This window comes from Heloderma suspectum, chromosome 2 (assembly GCF_057233095.1).
Source record: "Heloderma suspectum isolate Gila_16-S chromosome 2, 16-S_ref, whole genome shotgun sequence".
NCBI classification, from domain to species: Eukaryota; Metazoa; Chordata; class Lepidosauria; order Squamata; family Helodermatidae; genus Heloderma; species Heloderma suspectum.
This window is the reverse complement of record NC_139459.1, coordinates 23,663,188-23,680,868: the sequence shown is the minus strand read 5'-3', so window position 1 is coordinate 23,680,868 and position 17,681 is coordinate 23,663,188. Positions and strand designations below refer to the sequence as shown.

Genomic DNA, 17,681 nt, shown 5'->3' with positions numbered 1-17,681 from the left:
TTGGTCCACGGGAGGCAGCCGTTTGCTTGCGCGCCAAACGGGCGCTACGCCTCCTTTCTGCGCCCTCCATCGCTCGTCGCTCCCTGCATCTGCATTGAGCGTCTAGCAAGCCCCCCGCCTGCACTTTCTCACTGCTAGGATCACTATCTATCTCAGGAATGCCAGCAGGAGGAATCTCTGCCAGCTGCTGTGCCTGTGAGGGATGGGCTGGCTCCTCTCCCACGGATTGCTGATCCTCCTCAGAACCAGAACTGCTCTGGGGTTCTATCGGCTCAGTTTCCACCCTGACATCACGTACGTGTGTGGAAACAGGGAGAGGTTACAGGTCTTTGCTTTGAGAGCTTCTGTGGAAAACATCAGATTTCAACTCACCTAGCACAAAAAGTGCTGGGCCAAACTGTCTGAAATTTTGCAGGTGGTCTCCTCTCCAAGGCCCTGGACAGGTCTCCAAATTTCATGCCTGTATCTTAAAAACGAAAAAAGTTATGACCTCTTGTGTTTTCCCATGCAAGTCAATGGGAAAACACCCCAAACGCGCCATCCGGATATCTGAATCTCGCTTTGGATTCGAATCAGATAAGATCAGAAAGGTTCCGAATCGGTCTGAGGCGTATCAGGGTTGCTTTGGATGATCTGAAGCGGTAGCCGAAGCGGATCGGGGGTCCATGCACAGACCTAGTGGGTACCACTTGTACAATGGAATTGACAGGGCTTATGGATGGGGAGCACTGAATACTGCTCATTGTATTTAAACAAGCTTATTGGCATATTATGATAAAGATTGAGAGCTCCAGTTTCACAGGAAAATGCATTTGATTCTTCCCCTGATTTTGAGATTGCTTTTGTGTACTGCTAAAAGATTTCATCAAGGTTTGTGTGTCTTCTCTCTACTGCAGAGAGGCTGTTTAGGTTCAGCAACTCCCCCACAAGCTGTAAAAAACACACACCCCAAAACGGCGAACAAGATGTAAAGAGCAAAATTCTTCCAGGATAGGAATATTCTAAAGAGATTATTCTAAAGAGGAATATTATTCTAAAGAGGAATATTCTAAAAAGATATTCTAAAGAGATAGGAATATTCTTTTAAAGGATCAGTAATGGCTATGAATATTTTATTTCAGACAAGCAGGGGGAGAATCAAAGAATGTGCTGGGGGAAGAATTAAGAAATGTTAGCAGTTGGAAGAAACTGAAATAATTATACAATGGAACCCATTCAGAATGCTCCCTTTTGTCTGTTAATTCAAATTGTCCAGAGTACCCTATTATGCTTATTAGTGAGAATCCTGAAGCCAATTTGCAAGTGAACGAAGAGGTGGATGGACAAGATAACTCAAAGGCTGCATCAACTAGTCAGAAAATGAACTAGCCTTAGCTGTGAAATAATGTGAACATTTCAAAGGAGATGGGGTTTTTTGTTTTTGTTTTGCCTTCGATCTGTATTTCAACATATAAGAAAGGAACAATGGAGGGATGGCATGGTTCCTTCCCACACCAGTCTTGCTTCTCTCTGGGTGAGAGGTGATGCTAACATGGGAAGGAACCAAGTCATCCATCCAACCCATGTGGTGAATGTTATCAAGTTATGCTAGCCATGGGGAGTCAGCTCTTGCATCACTCTGTCTATTGGCCCTGAAAGAGAAGGTGAAAGAGTGAAACTAAGACACCTCAATAGGAAAGTGGGGGGATATCAGGAGCCAGGGCCTGCAGGAGAAGCTGCCACCACCGGGGAAGAGGCGTGCCTGCTGCTGCTGGGCCTGCTACCGCCGCCACCAAAACCAGCCTTCCCTGCAGGACCAGGCCTCCAGGTACCGAGCCAGCTGTGCTGCTTCCACCTGCCCCTTCCTGGAGGGGCTACATAAGCTGGCTGGCTGAGGTGGCCTGGGAGTAGGGATGTACGAAAGTGACTTACCTTTCGCGGATTATGTTGATGGTGTGGGGGGGGAGGCGTTCCATCCCTCCCCCCGGAATCCTGGCTGTGGGGGGGAGGCGCTCCGTTCCTCCCCCCCGGAATCCTCGAACAGCCGGCTGTGCTCCGCGGCAACTCTGCGGAGCAGCCGGCCAGGCCCGGCCCGGCCAGGCCAGAGCCGTCCGCAGCTGGATTTCCGGCTGTGGAGGGCTCTGGGTAAAAAAACCAAATAAATATTTACGTAGGCTAAAATGGTGAATGAAAAAGGGACGCAAATAGCGCCCGCTACGCTATTTACGTTCCCCTTGATTTTCGCTGTCATAGTCTACGTAAATATTTACGTAGATTAAGACGGCCAAAAAGAAGGAACGCAAATGGCAGCGGCCATAGCCGCCGCCATTCGTGTATGTGGTTTTTTTTTTTAACCCACCCCCAACCATGATAGGCTACGTAAAGATTTACGTAGCCTATCACGTCTTTTTTTTTTTTCCCACAAGCCTGGAAATGGCGGCGGCAGCAGCTGGTTGGAAGACCGGCCACCGCCTTTGCCGGAGCCACCGCCGGAGCCGCCGCCGCCCGGAAGATCCGCCCCAGGTAAGTCTCGTCCCTGGGGGGATCCATGGGGTGGCAGGGGGTGGTAGGCTGTTCCGCCATGGAGTTCGGGGGGCCGAATGCACTGGCATTCGGCCTCACCGAGATCCATGGCGGAATTCTCTGACATCCCTACCTGGGAGAGCCAGGGCCTGCAGGAGAAGCCACCACCACCGAGGAAGAGGCATGCCTGCTGCTTCTGGGCCAGCTGCTGCACCGCCGCCACCACCACTATCACTGCGGTGGACTCCTGCTGGCATTATTTTTAAGGGGTTTTTTTAATTGTTTTTTGTTTTGTTTTTTTAATTTCTGGGGGATTCTGTTGTGTTTATAGGGGTGGGTAGCCTGCCTGATAGCCGGGAGCGAGGGGGGCATGTGTCCACCTGATGGAGGCAGTGGGGGGAGTGTTGGGGGCCAGAACATGGGCGGCAGGCACTGGCAAGAGCACTAGGGACAGGCCATGTCAGGTAAGGGGAACAAAGGAGAGATGTGTAGTATCTGTCCCCTGCTCCGGGCCTGTCCAGAGCCAAAGGATGGCTGGGAGAGGCGTGACTCCATCTTCTGGGCTTTGGTTGCTGCTCTGCAATGCCAGGTTTGTTACCCAGAAAACCTCCCTCATCCATGACATGATCCTGGATGAGGGTGCAGACCTGGCATGTATTACAGAGACTTGGCTGGCTGAGGCCGCTGCTCCAACCCTTGCAGCCATGTGTCCAGCTGGATTTTCGTATGCACAGCAGCCGAGGGCTGGGGATCGGGGAGGGGGAGTGGCTGTTATCTACCGAGAGTCCTTGGTCTTCACCAGACTCCCCTCTCCGGGAGACCAAGGTTGCGGAGTGCATGTACTGGAGGTTGGGCCCGAAGGGCAGTCTGGGGGTTCTGCTCGTGTACCGTCCACCCCGCTGCACGACTGACTCCCTGGCCGAGGTGCTTGAGGTGGTCTCTGATGTGCATGTACAGTCCCCTAACTTACTGGTGTTGCGGGACTTCAACGTACATTCAGAGGCCATCCTCACAGCAGCACCTCGGGACTTCATGGAGACCATGGCTTCCTGGGAGCTGCACCATATTCTAACTGGGCCCACCCATGTAGCCGGTCATGCACTAGACCTTGTGTTTGTTTCTGGAGAAGCGGGGAGTGATCTGGAAGTCGGGGGTATATCCACCACCCCCTTGTCATGGTCAGATCACTATCTGGTCATGTTAGACTTCTCGGTTCCACAACCCCTCCGCAGGGGTGGAGGACCCATTAAAATGGTCCGCCCCAGGCGTCTTATGGATCCGAATGGATTCCTGAACGCGCTTGGGGATTCTCTGGAGCGTGCCAACGGCCACTTGGTCGAGACCCTGGTGGGTGGCTGGAATGCCGCAATCACTGGGGCATTAGATCAGGTGGCTCCGAAATGCCCTCTCCCCCTGAACAGGGCTCGGACTGCACCATGGTTCAATCCACGGTTATGAGCTCTGAAACAGGAGGTGAGACGGCTAGACCGCCGGTGGCAGAAGACTTGCTCCAAAGACGATCAGACACGGGCTAGAGCTCTATTTTCAGCCTATCACATGGCGGTGAAGGCAGCAAAAAAGGAATATTATGCTGCCTCTATCGCGTCTGCAGAGTGCTGTCCCAGGAGGCTGTTCCAAGTGGTCCGGAGCCTGGTCAGTCCTGTGGCTCCAGAACCACTGGAGCATTCTAAGGCGGCCTGTGAGGCCTTGGCAAGGCACTTTGCAGATAAAATTGATCAGGTTAGGAGTGTTACTCCGCACGCTGTGGATACAGCTAGTGAGCAAGAGGCAGCCTGTGGCAAACCGGTTTTGTGGGATCGGTTCTAGCTTCTTCCTTCTGATGAAGTGGACAAGGTGCTTTCATCTGTAAGGCCGACCACCTGCTTACTTGATCCTTGCCCATCTTGGCTCATTATGGGCTGCAGAGAGAGACCGGGTGAGGGGATCAGGGCGGTGGTGAACGCCTCCCTTGAGGAGGGAGTGATGCCATCAGCCCTCTAGGAGGCAGTGATAAGACCGCTCTTAAAGAAGCCCTCCTTGGATCCTCAAGTTTTGAACAACTTTCGCCCAGTCTCAAATCCGCCATTTTGGGGCAAGGTGATTGAGCGGGTGGTGGTGATGCAGTTGAAGGCACACTTGGAAGAAACTGATTATCTAGATCCATTTCAGTCGGGCTTCAGGCTTGGGCATGGGACAGAAATGGCCTTGGTCGCCTTGGTGGATGATATGAGGAGGGCTCTGGATAGGGGTGAATGCTCCTTCCTTGTTCTCCTCGACCTCTCAGCGGCTTTCGATACCGTTGACCACGGTATCCTCCTGGACCGCCTGGAGGGGTTGGGCACTGGGGACACCGTATTGCGGTGGTTCCGGTCCTTCCTCTCCGGCAGGTACCAGAGGGTAGCACTGGGAGAGGAGGTTTCGGACCCGTGGCCACTTACTTGTGGGGTGCCACAGGGTTCCATCCTCTCCCCGATGCTATTTAACATCTATGTGAAGCCACTGGGGGCTATCATCAGGAGGTTTGGGGTGCAGTGTCATCAATATGCGGATGACACGCAGCTCTACCTCTCGTTTAAATCTTCACCAAGGTTGGCAGTAGAATCCCTGTCCAAATGTCTGGAGACGGTGAGTGGCTGGATGGGGAGGAATAGGCTGAAGCTGAACCCTGACAAGACCGAGGTACTTTTGGTGGGAGACAAGAGGAGGCTGGGGGATGTTGACCTGGTGTTGAATGGGGTACGGCTACCCTTGAAAGACCAGGTCTGCAGCCTGGGGGTCATTTTGGACTCCCAGCTGTCCATGGAGGCTCAGGTGTCAGCTGTGAGCCGGATAGCGCTGCATCAACTCTATCTGATACGGCGGCTGCGCCCCTTCCTTCCCGACCATCTGCTCCCATCGGTAGTACATGCCCTGGTCTCCTCTTGTTTAGACTACTGTAATGCGCTCTACGTGGGGTTACCCTTGAAGACGGTTTGGAAGCTGCAGCTTGTACAGAACGCAGCGGCTTGCCTGATTAAAGGCAGCCGCCGGCGAGATCACATGACTCCAGTGCTGAAGGAGTTGCACTGGTTACCAGTTGTTTTCCGGGCCAAATTCAAGGTGTTGCTTTTGACTTTTAAAACTCTATATGGTTCCGGCCCAGCCTATCTTAAGGAGCGCCTCCAGCAACACCAGACAGGCCGCTTAACAAGATCAGCCTCGGATGGCCTTCTCTCTGTCTCATCAGCCAGGACAGCTAGACTGGTGGGGACGAGGGAGAGGGCCTTTTCTGTGGTGGCCCCCACTCTGTGGAACTCCCTCCCTAGGGAACTCCGCCATGCCCCCTCTTTAATGAGCTTCCGCTGTGCATTAAAAACGTGGTTGTTCAGGCAGGCATTTGGGGTGGGTTAGGGTATTTTAGAAAACGTTTTTATTGTACAATTTTATTGTTTTGAACTGTTTTGTTGTATGCTGTGCGTTGCCCAGAGTGGCTGGGTGACCAGCCAGATGGGTGATTAATAAATTTAATAAATAAATTTAATAAATAAATAAATATCTAGAGAAGCTGCATGGATGGGAGGGTAAAATTCTCCCTGTTGGAATTCAGTAAGCCACGAGAACAGGTGGGATGAGTGAGATGGGGTCAACTGGTCTGGGGCCTACAAAATTGTAGCATTCCACTGTGGTCAAAAAAATTAGAATATGAGCTGCCTTATACTGAGTCAGAGCCCTGGTCTAGGCCAGCATTGACTAGTCTGCATGCAGCATTTGTCCAAGACCTCAGACAGAGGTCCTTCCCAGCCCTGCTAACTGAGGTCCATTCAGTAGAAATTCCAGGGGTTTAGTCTGGAATCTGCCTTCCACAAGAGGAAAGGGCTTTCCGTGAGATGGAGAGCTCCACTTGCAGAAGGTACCCCTGCCTGATTTGGGGGATTTCCCCCCCATCCCCCCACAACACAGCTCACCCCATTCAGCAGGGTCTCCTAACTATCTAGCATTTTCAGGGGACTGGAGGAGCTGCTGTGGGAAGGAAGGGGTGGGGAAGCCCTCTTTTGCCAGCTCAGTTTTTCCAGCTTAAATCTGCCTCCATCCCCAGGAATTGAATCAGGAAACTTCTGCACATCTATGCATTGAGCTATGCCCCTCCCTAAATATTTTAAAGTGGCCTTGGAGGATGTGATCCAGGATGCTGCTTCGACTGGCTCAGTGTGAGCAGGAGGCTTTTGTGTGAAGCAAATGGCATACAGCTTTGCCTTTCACTGCAGTTAAATACATACCATCCTGCTACTCTGTTGTAATGCGTTACTCTCTCATACTTTCAACTGAAAGGCAGGCCTGCTTGGAGACTGCTCATGGGACAATCTCCCTCTCCAGTTTTCAGAAAAAGAAACACATAATGAACTGCCATCTGTGGCACATCTCTGCGAGCAGGGACTTGGAAAGACTGATACCATCAGAATGCTGATAGCTGTTGCTAGAGGTGGGGCTGGTTCCCAGCCTTGGTGCAAGGGGTGAGTTGCTCCCATGCTGGGTTTCAGTGATCAGGCTCTATGTATCACTGCCTTAGCAGAAGGAGTACACATTGGATTGTTAGTAAATAAGCAAACAAATATAACTAAGTATGCAACATTAATTGCATTTTCCAATAGTCCAATCCTCTATAGACACATTGTAACAATGACTTTGTAATGCTAATACCTGCCTTGTATCCCTAGTATATTTGAGCAAGAAGAAAATATACTCTAAATATCTTGCTGTTAAGTCATTATTCACAGACTTACCAAAAGCCACAAAACGTTATGAATAATTCATGACCATCTATTTTCTTTCTTCTAACGTTGTATGTTTTTAATGAGCATACAATATGTGTGGCAGAGGATCATACTGATTAATATTCTGCATAATGTTCCCAGCAGTGGCCAGAGGCCATTAATCTTGTCCTAAGATAAAGGAGAGAATTCCGAGAAGACAGCACCTGATTAGGAAGGAATGCTGTTGGCTCATGGCTTTATTTCTAAGTTGTTTCTCTCTCACACACAATGGTGCATTAAAAAGAAAAAGAAAAGGTTGCAGCAGCATCTTCCAAATCACAGTCCCAGAAATATAAACTGTCCCAAGCTGAGGATGGATTCAAGCTCTTATTTAAATATGGGGTTTTCAAAAATACAAGTAAGGTTTGGGCTTTGGCAGTCCCCATGTTTAAAGCCAAAGTTAAGCATTACAAGAAAGAGCTTAGTCTCTCCCCACTGCCCACACCTTCTCCATTCGCAGTCCTCCATCCTCTCTCCTCCAACACAGCCATGAAGAGAAGATCAGAAGTTTACACTTTTAGATTTACTACAGTTTAGTGTTACATCCAAACTCTAAGCCATCCTCCCCCAGCTGTGGCTGAGTGGGGAGGGAACTGTTCTGTGAAGTTTGCAGCATAGGTTCAAGTCCTGGGAGCTCCCTTTCCTTTGCCCCTGATGATTTCTTTTCCAGGCATGCAAAAGGTGAGAGCAGCAGCTTCCCTGGTGGGGCTTAACCCCCCCCCCATCTCCTGACCCTCCTGTTGGCAGGTTGGCAAAAGTGCCTTTTCCTCCCTGGGATGGTCTTGAACACTTGTCCCTGGAGGGCTGCGCATTTGCTCTTTGGGGGGAGGGGCCCTCCCTAGGTAGTTGTGTGGGTGCTGCATTTTCTTCTTCCCTCCTTTGTGTGTTGTGCTCCTAAAAGAGTGGTTGGTAGTAGCATAAGTGGATTGGAATTCCTGCCTGTTCGGATGCTTGGAGACTAACATTAGCAGAGTTATTGCTGGCTGTGCCACTGGGACTAATGGACTGGGGGTGCCGTGAAGTCATTATGCATGTTGTGTTCATGTGTGGTGATGCACAGAGTTGCGCTGGAGGTGTGTTCCTGTTGCGAGTTCATTCTGTATGGGTGGCACTGGGGTTTCTAGGGTCACTGTGATTTTACGCCATTTTCGTATTTCATGGTTTGTGTCATCCCTGCCCCACCTCCTGGACCAAGCATGTATAGCAGGGCTGTTGAGCTTCTTTCCGTCCAAGGGCTGAATTCCATTTTGGAGAAGCTCATGGGGGGTGGGGGTGGGTGGGATTCCAGTAATGGGCGGGGCTGAAGGAAAAAGGGGCAAGGCCAAAAGACCAGCATATTTTAGCTTAAAGCTCTTCCTGCCTTAGGAGGGGCATTTCAGCACTTTAGAATGGGGGGAGGGTGTGAACTGCACAAAAGCTGGGAAACCACCAAACAATTGATTAAAGGTGGGAAACCCCAGAGAACCAGATTGGGATCCCAGGTGGCCAGATTAGGGCTTCCTGGCCTGAGGTTCTGCATGCCTGGATATGACATCTGTTCCATTGGCATAGCAGTGGTGTATCTCTCTCCCCACCTCCTACCCTCAATGTAATTTGAGTATAGGATTGCTCTGTTCATTTTGTTAATTGTGATTGTCTTCCTCAGATACTCTGGAGATCAATATAGTTTATTTAAATTTCCAGGGTTTTTAGACTGATATTACAGCCTAAAAGTTTACCTTTTGAGCTAGAACAGAATAATTAATAACGTCCATTTTTCTTCACAACATGGAAACAGTAACGGCTTGCTTTACAGAAATGGCTGCAGTATACTTGCTCTCAGAAGAGGGCACACTTTACCCTTCTTTTTAAAAAGAGTCATATTTTTAGCCCTCTGGAGGAAACAAGTATCAAAGTCAGGAAATTAACCTTTGTTCACCAAATATTTAATCAAGCCCCCTCTGCTAGGCCTAAACAAAAAGGTTAAGTATGGCCATATCAGACTGCTTTGCAAGCACTAAATCGAAACAGGCCAAATGTGAAAAGAGACTGTAACCAAATCAGTCAAATAGTATTTCCTTTGTGAAAACCAGACACAAAGGACACAAGTTTACCTTCAAATTTTTAGGATGTTAAAATGACTTGGTGACTATAGATGCAATCCTATGCAAGTTTTGATAGAAAAAAGTCCTGCAACACCCAGCATTCCCCAGCCAGCCATGCTAAACATCCATAAGATTGTGCTGTAATATATGGGACTGTTGGTTTCAGATAAAGTTTAAAAGGGCCATACATAGCTGCCTTTCTTCTCACGTGACACTTGCATTGTGGGATACATGGGGGCAACCCCCCAATGCAGCTGCTCTTCATGCCTCTGGGAAAATAGGGCAACATTGATAGAATCATAGAGTTTGAGAGGTCCATTTAGGCCATTGAGTCAAACCCCCTGCTCAGTGCAGGAATCCAGTTTAAAGCATCCTTGACAGATGGCTGTCCAGTCTCAGCTTGAATACTTCCAGTGACAAAGTGCCCACCACCTCCCTAGGCAGTTGGTTCCATTGTCTGACTGCTCTGACCATTAGGAAGTTTTTCCTGATGTTCAGCTGAAATCTGCCTTCCTGTAATGTAAGTCTGTTTTTTTGTGGCTTACAGGCTTGTATGATAGAGAACAGGTTGAAGCCTCCCTCTGCTTTAGGTACCTGAAAAGTGCTATCATGTGTTCCCCCAGCCCCAGGCTGGATCTACACTTACTGCCTTTTTTCGCTTCCAGTGAGGTTTCACTGCCCGCCTTTCACGCTACGCAGTACCCGCCTCAAATTGGAACCGGAATTTCCCACTTCCGTGCTCCCGCTTTCAATACCCTAATATCCCGGTATTTCCCCTTAATGTGCTCTGATTTTCTGCCTTCACTACCATATCCGGTCATAGTCCCCTCCCCTCCTGTCCATATACGGCAGTGTTTGTATTTCCCTCCTGTCCAATCACAGCTCTTGATGGCCCCATGTCTTCTTCTGGCTACTGATCGCATAGCTTCCTCAGCAGCCCCTGTTTCCTCAGCAATAAGCAAAGGGCTGGATGCACGCGTGCTTGTCTGATCTCGGAAGCTAAGCGGGGTCGGCCCCGGTCAGTAGTTGGATGGGCAACTGCCTGGGAATCAGGCTTCTTGCACTGAGCAGGGGGTTATTCTGTCCCTTCAAATGAGATTAAGTTTTACCCCCTCCTATCCCCCACTCCGGATGTTGTTGTTTTTTAATTAAGGCATTATCCTCGCAGAATCGGGGCTTCTCCGCCATGTTTTTTTTTCTAATTCAGGCATGATCTTCGAAGATTCGAAGTTGTGAAGCTTCAACATTGTGTACCATACAAACATTAATTAAAAGTCAAAGAGAACAGTGAGTTTCTGACATTACCTTCAAGTTGTGGGAAGGAGTCATAATATATTCGTTCCCATGCTACAAACATAATGTGAGTAAGAACATAAGAAGAGCCATGATGAATCAGGCCACAACCCTATCTAATTTAGCATTCGGATCAAACAGCGGCCAACCAAGTGACTGTGGGAAGCCCACAAGTAGGACATGAGTGCAGTAGCATACTTCTATTCATGTTCCTCAGCAACTGATGCACAGAGGCATACTACCTCCTAGAGTATGGGCCCTAAATGTGAAAACAAAATAGATGTGTGCCTTGGTTTGGCCAGAATTTGGCTAATTATTACTGACAGAAGTTAGGTAACCAGAGTCAAAGGCTTACCCAGGCAAGCTCCTGTACTTTCAATAGTTGTACAGAAGAGAGAACCAAGGGATCAGAGAGCTGAGTTGGGAGGGATGGTCTCTTAGAAACAGCTCAAAAGAACTAGCTAACAAAAAGCTGTATTCATTTTAAAAAATAAGTTCTTTATCATAAAGGGCAACTATCATTTCCTGAACAGAATAATGGAGTGCCTTTTGGGACTGAAAGATGGGGCATATTTTTATAATAAAAAATATATAGGCACTATGATCGTATTCACACTTGTGAGCAAGCTAGCATCTTGTGGCTGTGCTGTACAGACTCACTCTCTCTTTTTGGGAGCATCAGAGAATGGTCTAGGTTTGCAGTTAACAGCAGCAATGGCAGCATGTGTGTTATCATTTAAGTGTGTGGGAAGGCAAGAAAGCAGAGTCTACAATACAAATTACATTGAAGGTATGCTTGAAAAACACTAGGATTTGTGTGATCAATCAAAGAGCTGTTTCCAATTCCAGGGAAGAATTACATGTTCCATCATGGGGACGTATCTAGGTGGCCTTCCATCATGTGGGATTACTGATGCTCAGAAGACAGTGCATTTAATATTGCTGCCTTTCCAGTTTGCCTCCCTTCAGCACAAGGAGAATGGAAGCCATGTATAATTAAACTGCTTTATCACCCTGTCCTTTAAGTCTTAAAGTTTAAGAGATTGCTTATTATCAGTGGGGCTGGGGGAGGGGAATGTATGCACATGCATGTGTGTTTTCAGGTGCGATGTTGCTCCTAGGGAGCATTACATTTTGGAAGAGGAGACTGTTCAAGATGACAGGCGTCTCCTTCACAAGGAAATAAGACTTGTCTTGAAAAGAGCTGTCAGCATTTTTATTAAACCAAGGCAGGCAGAACAGAAAAGAGAATTTGTTACAGCTGTTAGCACCATACAAAATCTGTAACATTTCTATGGAACCTATTATGGCATGATGTAGTGGGATGTTCTTCCATACAGATCTCCCCATATCCCTGTACTGCTTCATCTGATTTTGTAGGAGGGGTGGTGAGTGTACCTGACAGAAAAGGCAAAGAAAAATGAGACATAATAAGGGTGAAGACATTCAATCATGACATTTTCAGATAGTGGAGATGGTTTGGTGGCATTGTTTCCTTTCCAGACAAATGTACATTCCTCTATCCTGGGGTGAGCTCCGGAAAGGAAAATAAAAGAATGATGCCATAGTTTTCAGCGTGATTGAGATTTAACTTGGGCAAAGCTGGCCTGTGACTTCACCAATACATTATATCATCCCAAACTCTGGAGTTTTGCAACAGTTATAAAAATATTTGTGAAGCATTGTAGTTTTTGTTGTTGGTAAGGATTAATGCTGATAGGTATAAATGTGTGCTGCTTTTAATGAAAAGCAGATTGTTTGGTGTAATTCTGAACAATGACAGAAAAAAAATAATGAACATAGGTTTGGATCCAGATTTAGGGCGCAATCCTATGGCTGCTAGACGGCCATAGGATTTTTCATTTTCTGGGAACTGAGCTCGGAGCCAGGGCTCCAAGGTTGGTTCTCAGAAAACCGACTCCCCTCCCCTTCCCCCGCTGCCTCGTAGGAACAGCGGTTCGTCCCCAGCTCTGCACTCAGAAGAGCAGCATGGAGCGGCTGAAAAGGGGGTGTCCCTGGGCGCGGGGAGTGGAGGGGATGGAGGAAGCACCATTATGACGCTTCCTATGTGCTGTCCAGCCTCCCCCTGCTGCTCCAAGGTGCCCTGGCTAGACAGCTGAAATTGGCTGTCTAGTAGCTGCAAATGCAGGGCAGCTGGAGCATGGAGGAGAAGATCCCTCTGTGCTCTGCCAACCTTGCATTGTATAGTCACTTGCCTCCAAGTTTGGAGGCAGCCAACTATCCCCATAGGATTGCACCCTTAGTCATTCTTAAAGTAAACCCATTGAAATCAATGGGGCTTAAGTAACTTCAGTCACATTGATTTCAATGGATCTACACTAAGTATGATTAATTTGGATCCAACCCATTGTACTCAGATTCCCAAGAATCTCAGCTTTCATTAAAAAAAAAAAAATCAAGGGCATGATCTATCACATTTAAGCACATTTAGACTGTGATCCTATAGTCACTTAAGTGGGAGCAAGTCCCATTGAGCTCAGCAAAGCTTGCATATGGGTACATACATATAGGATGGCATTGTTAAGTCAATTAATTTCAACAGAAGAATTAAACAGAAAATGGGTGGGGGGATGACCATTTTCCCCCCATTTTTCCATGCTTTTTCTCCATGCTATTTTTTCCAGGCCTGAATGTTTTAGTGGATTTTGCAAGAATAAAAAAAGATAAATCTAATGCATTAGTCTTGGACCTGTAAAGGTTTAAATCCTGTCTCTTTGTTGTTGTTGTTGTTGTTGTTCTGCAGGTACAAAGGTTTCAAAGGTAACTGTTCCAACTCGTTCATTGATCAGTTTAAGGCCCTCCATCAGTGTAATAAATACTGTGAGATGCTGAGACTGAAACCCATCCAAACCAGCTGTCAGAAACAGAGGAAGCCAGCAGCCCCCAAACTCAAGACACAGCCAAGCTCAAGTACTGTAAAGAAAACTGTGGCCAGTGTTCAAACTGCCAAGAAAACGTAGGGGCTTTGTTTCCTTCCAAAAGAAATATCTACCACCCTCATCTTTGCAATAGGACCTCTCTGGAAATGTACAGTGTATTTTTATAGAACTGAACACTCCAGCAATGGTGCTCCTTCTGAGCATTCTCAACATGGTACAGTAGTTAAAAATTGACACCAGAAAATGGCAGACTGGATGGCATAAAACAGTCACAACTTGAATATTTGGAAAAATCAGCACCCCAGTAGCAAGCATCGACACATGTGTAGACTGGATACATGGACTGCAGTGTGTTTTCACAGTCTCTCTTTTGGAGGTTGTGCTGCACTTGGGCCTTTGGGAGAAATTGCATTCAGACTAGATATTTTGTCTTCCATGCAATTCAGCTCCTAAGTTAGTAATTACGTCTATGTAGGATACGCTTCAACCCACATGAGGTGAAAGGTATACATCCCACATTGTACTCCATTGGGAATATGTGTGAGTCTGCACCACCTGCACCTTTACTACTGCTATTTAGTTTTTTCTGAATGTTTGTTTCTGAGATTGGCATAAAAGATACAATAAGTGGATGAGGGATTTATCTGTGGACTTTAATTTTTTTTGCTTTGCGCTGGTATTCAGTAATGACAGTTATGTCAAAGTCAGTGCTTTTTTTCTGGAGAAAAAGGTACCGGAACTCTTGGATTATGCTTCCTTGGGAGTAGATGGTGATTAAATTGTAATGAAGAGCATTCAAATAGTGGACAAACACTATATGTAAATAGAAGAAAAGGTGCTGGAACCCAGTTCCGGTGAGTTCCACCAGAAAAAAGTCACTGGTCAAAGATACAATATAGCATTTAAAAACACACACACCGGTGACCTGGGAGCGGTCTGGCACCCACAGCCACAATTTGTGAGCCTCTATTGCCTAGCTGTACCCCTAATTCCAGCCTGCAGTTACTCACTGAGTTACGCAAAGCAACAAACTGTTAGGAGACTCACATGCTCAGCTTTTGAAATCGAAGACTTAGATCATGTTCACTGTCTCATCTGTAGCTGGTATGAAAGTATGTGAGAGAAAGAGAGGCAGAGAGATAGGTGTAGGGGTTGCTGTGCATGAGTAAGGGTATGTGTGACTTCAATGACAGTGAATGTCTTGGTGGGGCAGTGTGGCGGGTAGCAGTATTTGAGATATTCAACAGAAGAAATAAGAGACCTGCCAAATCAGACTGAAGGTTCATTTAATCCAGCATCCACACAGTGGCTAAGCAGACACAAGGCATGAAGATGGCAATCACATTGTGTAACTGTTCCTCATCACCACCACCACCACCAATAAATTGCATTCAGGGGCATAGTGCCTCTAAATATGGATGTTCCATCTGGACCTTGCAGAAAGGGTGGGGATTCCCTGTTCAAGATAGGTCATGTATGCATGAGCACTGTGCAGGCATATGTGGGTGTTAGAAGTCTGGCACCATTTTTTTTCATTACATTTCAAATCACATTGATCTGCAAGGAGTAACTAACTTCATTATACTTGCAGCCCTGTTAGACGTATCCTACATCTCAATCACCCCCCAGGCAGTTCCAGGTCAATACCACTGTGACTAGAATAATGGTTTTCTTTCTTAATTATTTGCACAATAATAATAGTCCTTGTTAAACACCATATATTTTTTTCCAATTAAATTCTAACTGAAACAAGAATTAGTGGTGTGAATCTGTTGATATTTCACCTGATGCTGCAGAAGCATGCACCACCCATTTCTGGTCGTGCCCCCCTCCCTAACGAGCATCAATTCAACATATATGTGTAGGTTTTAATATACATTATGCAGGTTTTCATATTTATAGCAGTTGCTTTCTCTCCAAGAGCTGTCTTCTGTTAAACAGAAACTTTAAATCTCCTTGAAAGTTTTGAGTATGTCATACTGTTGAATGCATTCCAAAGGAGCCTGGAGTTGAAAGTAGTATGCACACTCTTTTATTCTGTCCTATTGTTGTCTCAGGTGAAACAGGTTTCATGACTAGGGATGCTGGAGAAATTTGCCACGGACTCAAATGAGGCTGGATTCCAAAGAATCTGACCTCCGGAGTCTGCAACGGACCAGCCACACGCATCTCCACGTCCGCAGGAGTTCCTATGGGGCGGCTCTCCAGCTTTCAAAAAGATGTGATAAGCTAATGGCGGCTGCCATTAGTCCATCACGGGAAAATTGCAGCTATTAATGGTGCATTCTATGCCTTTGTGGTCGTAAGGCACTTATTTTTATGTAAATACAGCCATGAACAGCTGCAATTTACAAAAAGTAAGTGCTTTATGGCTGCAAATGGCGTAAAATACGCCATTTATGGCTATAATTTTCCCACAGTAAGCTAATGGAAATTGTCATTAGCCTATCATATCTTTTCGAAAGCTGGAGACCCACTTCGTGAACTCCAGCGGACACAGCAGGGCTCCAGAGAAATCCATGGGCCCAAAGTGGCCAGGATTTCCCCATGGTGGACCCCCCCCCCATACCAGACATCGGGGGGGTTGCCCATCCCTATTCATGACTAACTTAAATCCCATTAATTTCAATGGGTCTCTTCTAACTATGACTAAATTTTGATCCAACCCATTATATTATGCAGGTACATACTGTTGCTTGTGCCATTACCATCTTGGTGTCTGCACTATGTCAGGATAGGAATGGCATTAGCACATAGATTGTTCTTCCATTATTGGTAATACTCATAAAGCTAATTTCTTAGTCATAGAGCTAAGTAATTACAATGATCACAAACAGCCTTCACTTCCTGTTCCCATTTGAAAGCAGCATGACCATGTTGCAGATAACAGGTGATACTCTACCCTTGCATCAGTATGGTGCAAGACCTATTTGCCTGTCACTGATCACTACCAACACTGCCATATTCAATTAGAACAGGAACTGTGTGAACCACACTTCATGGGGATGGAACCCCTTAGTACAGGAGTGCAGAACTTATTTCAGCCCAAGGGCCAAATATCATTTTGCAAAAGCTTTCAGGCGCCACATTCCAGTGGTGGGCAAAGCCAATGGCAAAAGGGGTGGAGTTAAAGGCAAAAGGGGTGGGAGCATATTTTAACTTAAAGCTCTTACTGCTAGTACCTAAGCTCTGGGAGAAGAATTTCAACCACTTGAGAATGAAAAAAAAGCCACGAATATCATCCAGTGATCAGTGGTTGAGGGAAAAGGAGTGGGGCCATGGGAAGGGGGTATGGCCTTCTGGAGAATCCTGGAGGGTTGGATTGGGCCACCCGGAGGGCCAGATTTGGCATCTGAGCCTGAGGTTCTACACCCCTGCATTAGCAGGTGTCATGGCTGGCTCTAAGAAGGTATACTGGTCAGAATTCTAGAGAAGAATTGTCTATCTCCAACAAAAATGGAACACTAACAGGAAACTCCTGACTCTGCCCTGATACAACTACATCTAGTGGCTAAACTGTATAATGACATTATCCACACAGTAGCTGTACAGAGAGTACCTAGAGAGAAAAGCTCCATGGAACCACTAAAGATCAGTCTGCTCAAAGTTTCTATCCCAAGCTATTCTAAGCAATTCAAATCCTTCTTTAATTCACAAAAAGCTGAATATTGCTTGACATATAATTACAAAGGCATAGTTGACCCTGCATCTGATACATAAAATGAAAAAGGCTGATGAAAGGTTGATGTGGGTGTATACATGAGCTGGAAACTATCTCCAAGGTTGCTAATCCAATCGTCTGCACTGAGGCAAGATTCACCATAGTACCTAAAACATCCCTAGTAGATAGGCTAATAGATACAAGATTGTTTGTAAAATAAGGCTATCAACTTTCCTTGTGTCCCCTTCAGTCGGTCGCTGTTTTCACTTGAATCCAGTAGGATCCTTTTCTGGTACCAAAATCTAAGAAGGAAGCCCAGCGAGAGTGGGATCGATTGCAGAACAAGGGCTGAAGTTTGATTCATTAATCAAAATCTTAGCAACTGTCATTATCGACAAGCAGTGTCATCAGTTGCCATGACAACAGGCAGCACTATAGCCATTATTCAGAC

General features: G+C 46.7%; 1 protein-coding gene across 2 annotated transcripts in view; it reads left to right on the top strand.

Moving 5' to 3' along the window:
- The window catches only part of ALPK2 (alpha kinase 2), a 30,619-nt gene extending 15,304 nt beyond the window's left edge, over positions 1-15,315 (top strand). For both annotated transcript variants that reach the window (XM_084832992.1, XM_084832991.1), the window contains one exon: positions 13,434-15,315. In XM_084832992.1, the coding sequence (XP_084689118.1) occupies positions 13,434-13,650 (217 nt within the window). In that variant the 3' untranslated portion in view covers positions 13,651-15,315. The remainder of the gene's footprint in view (positions 1-13,433) is intronic.
- Positions 15,316-17,681: the final 2,366 nt, after the last annotated feature.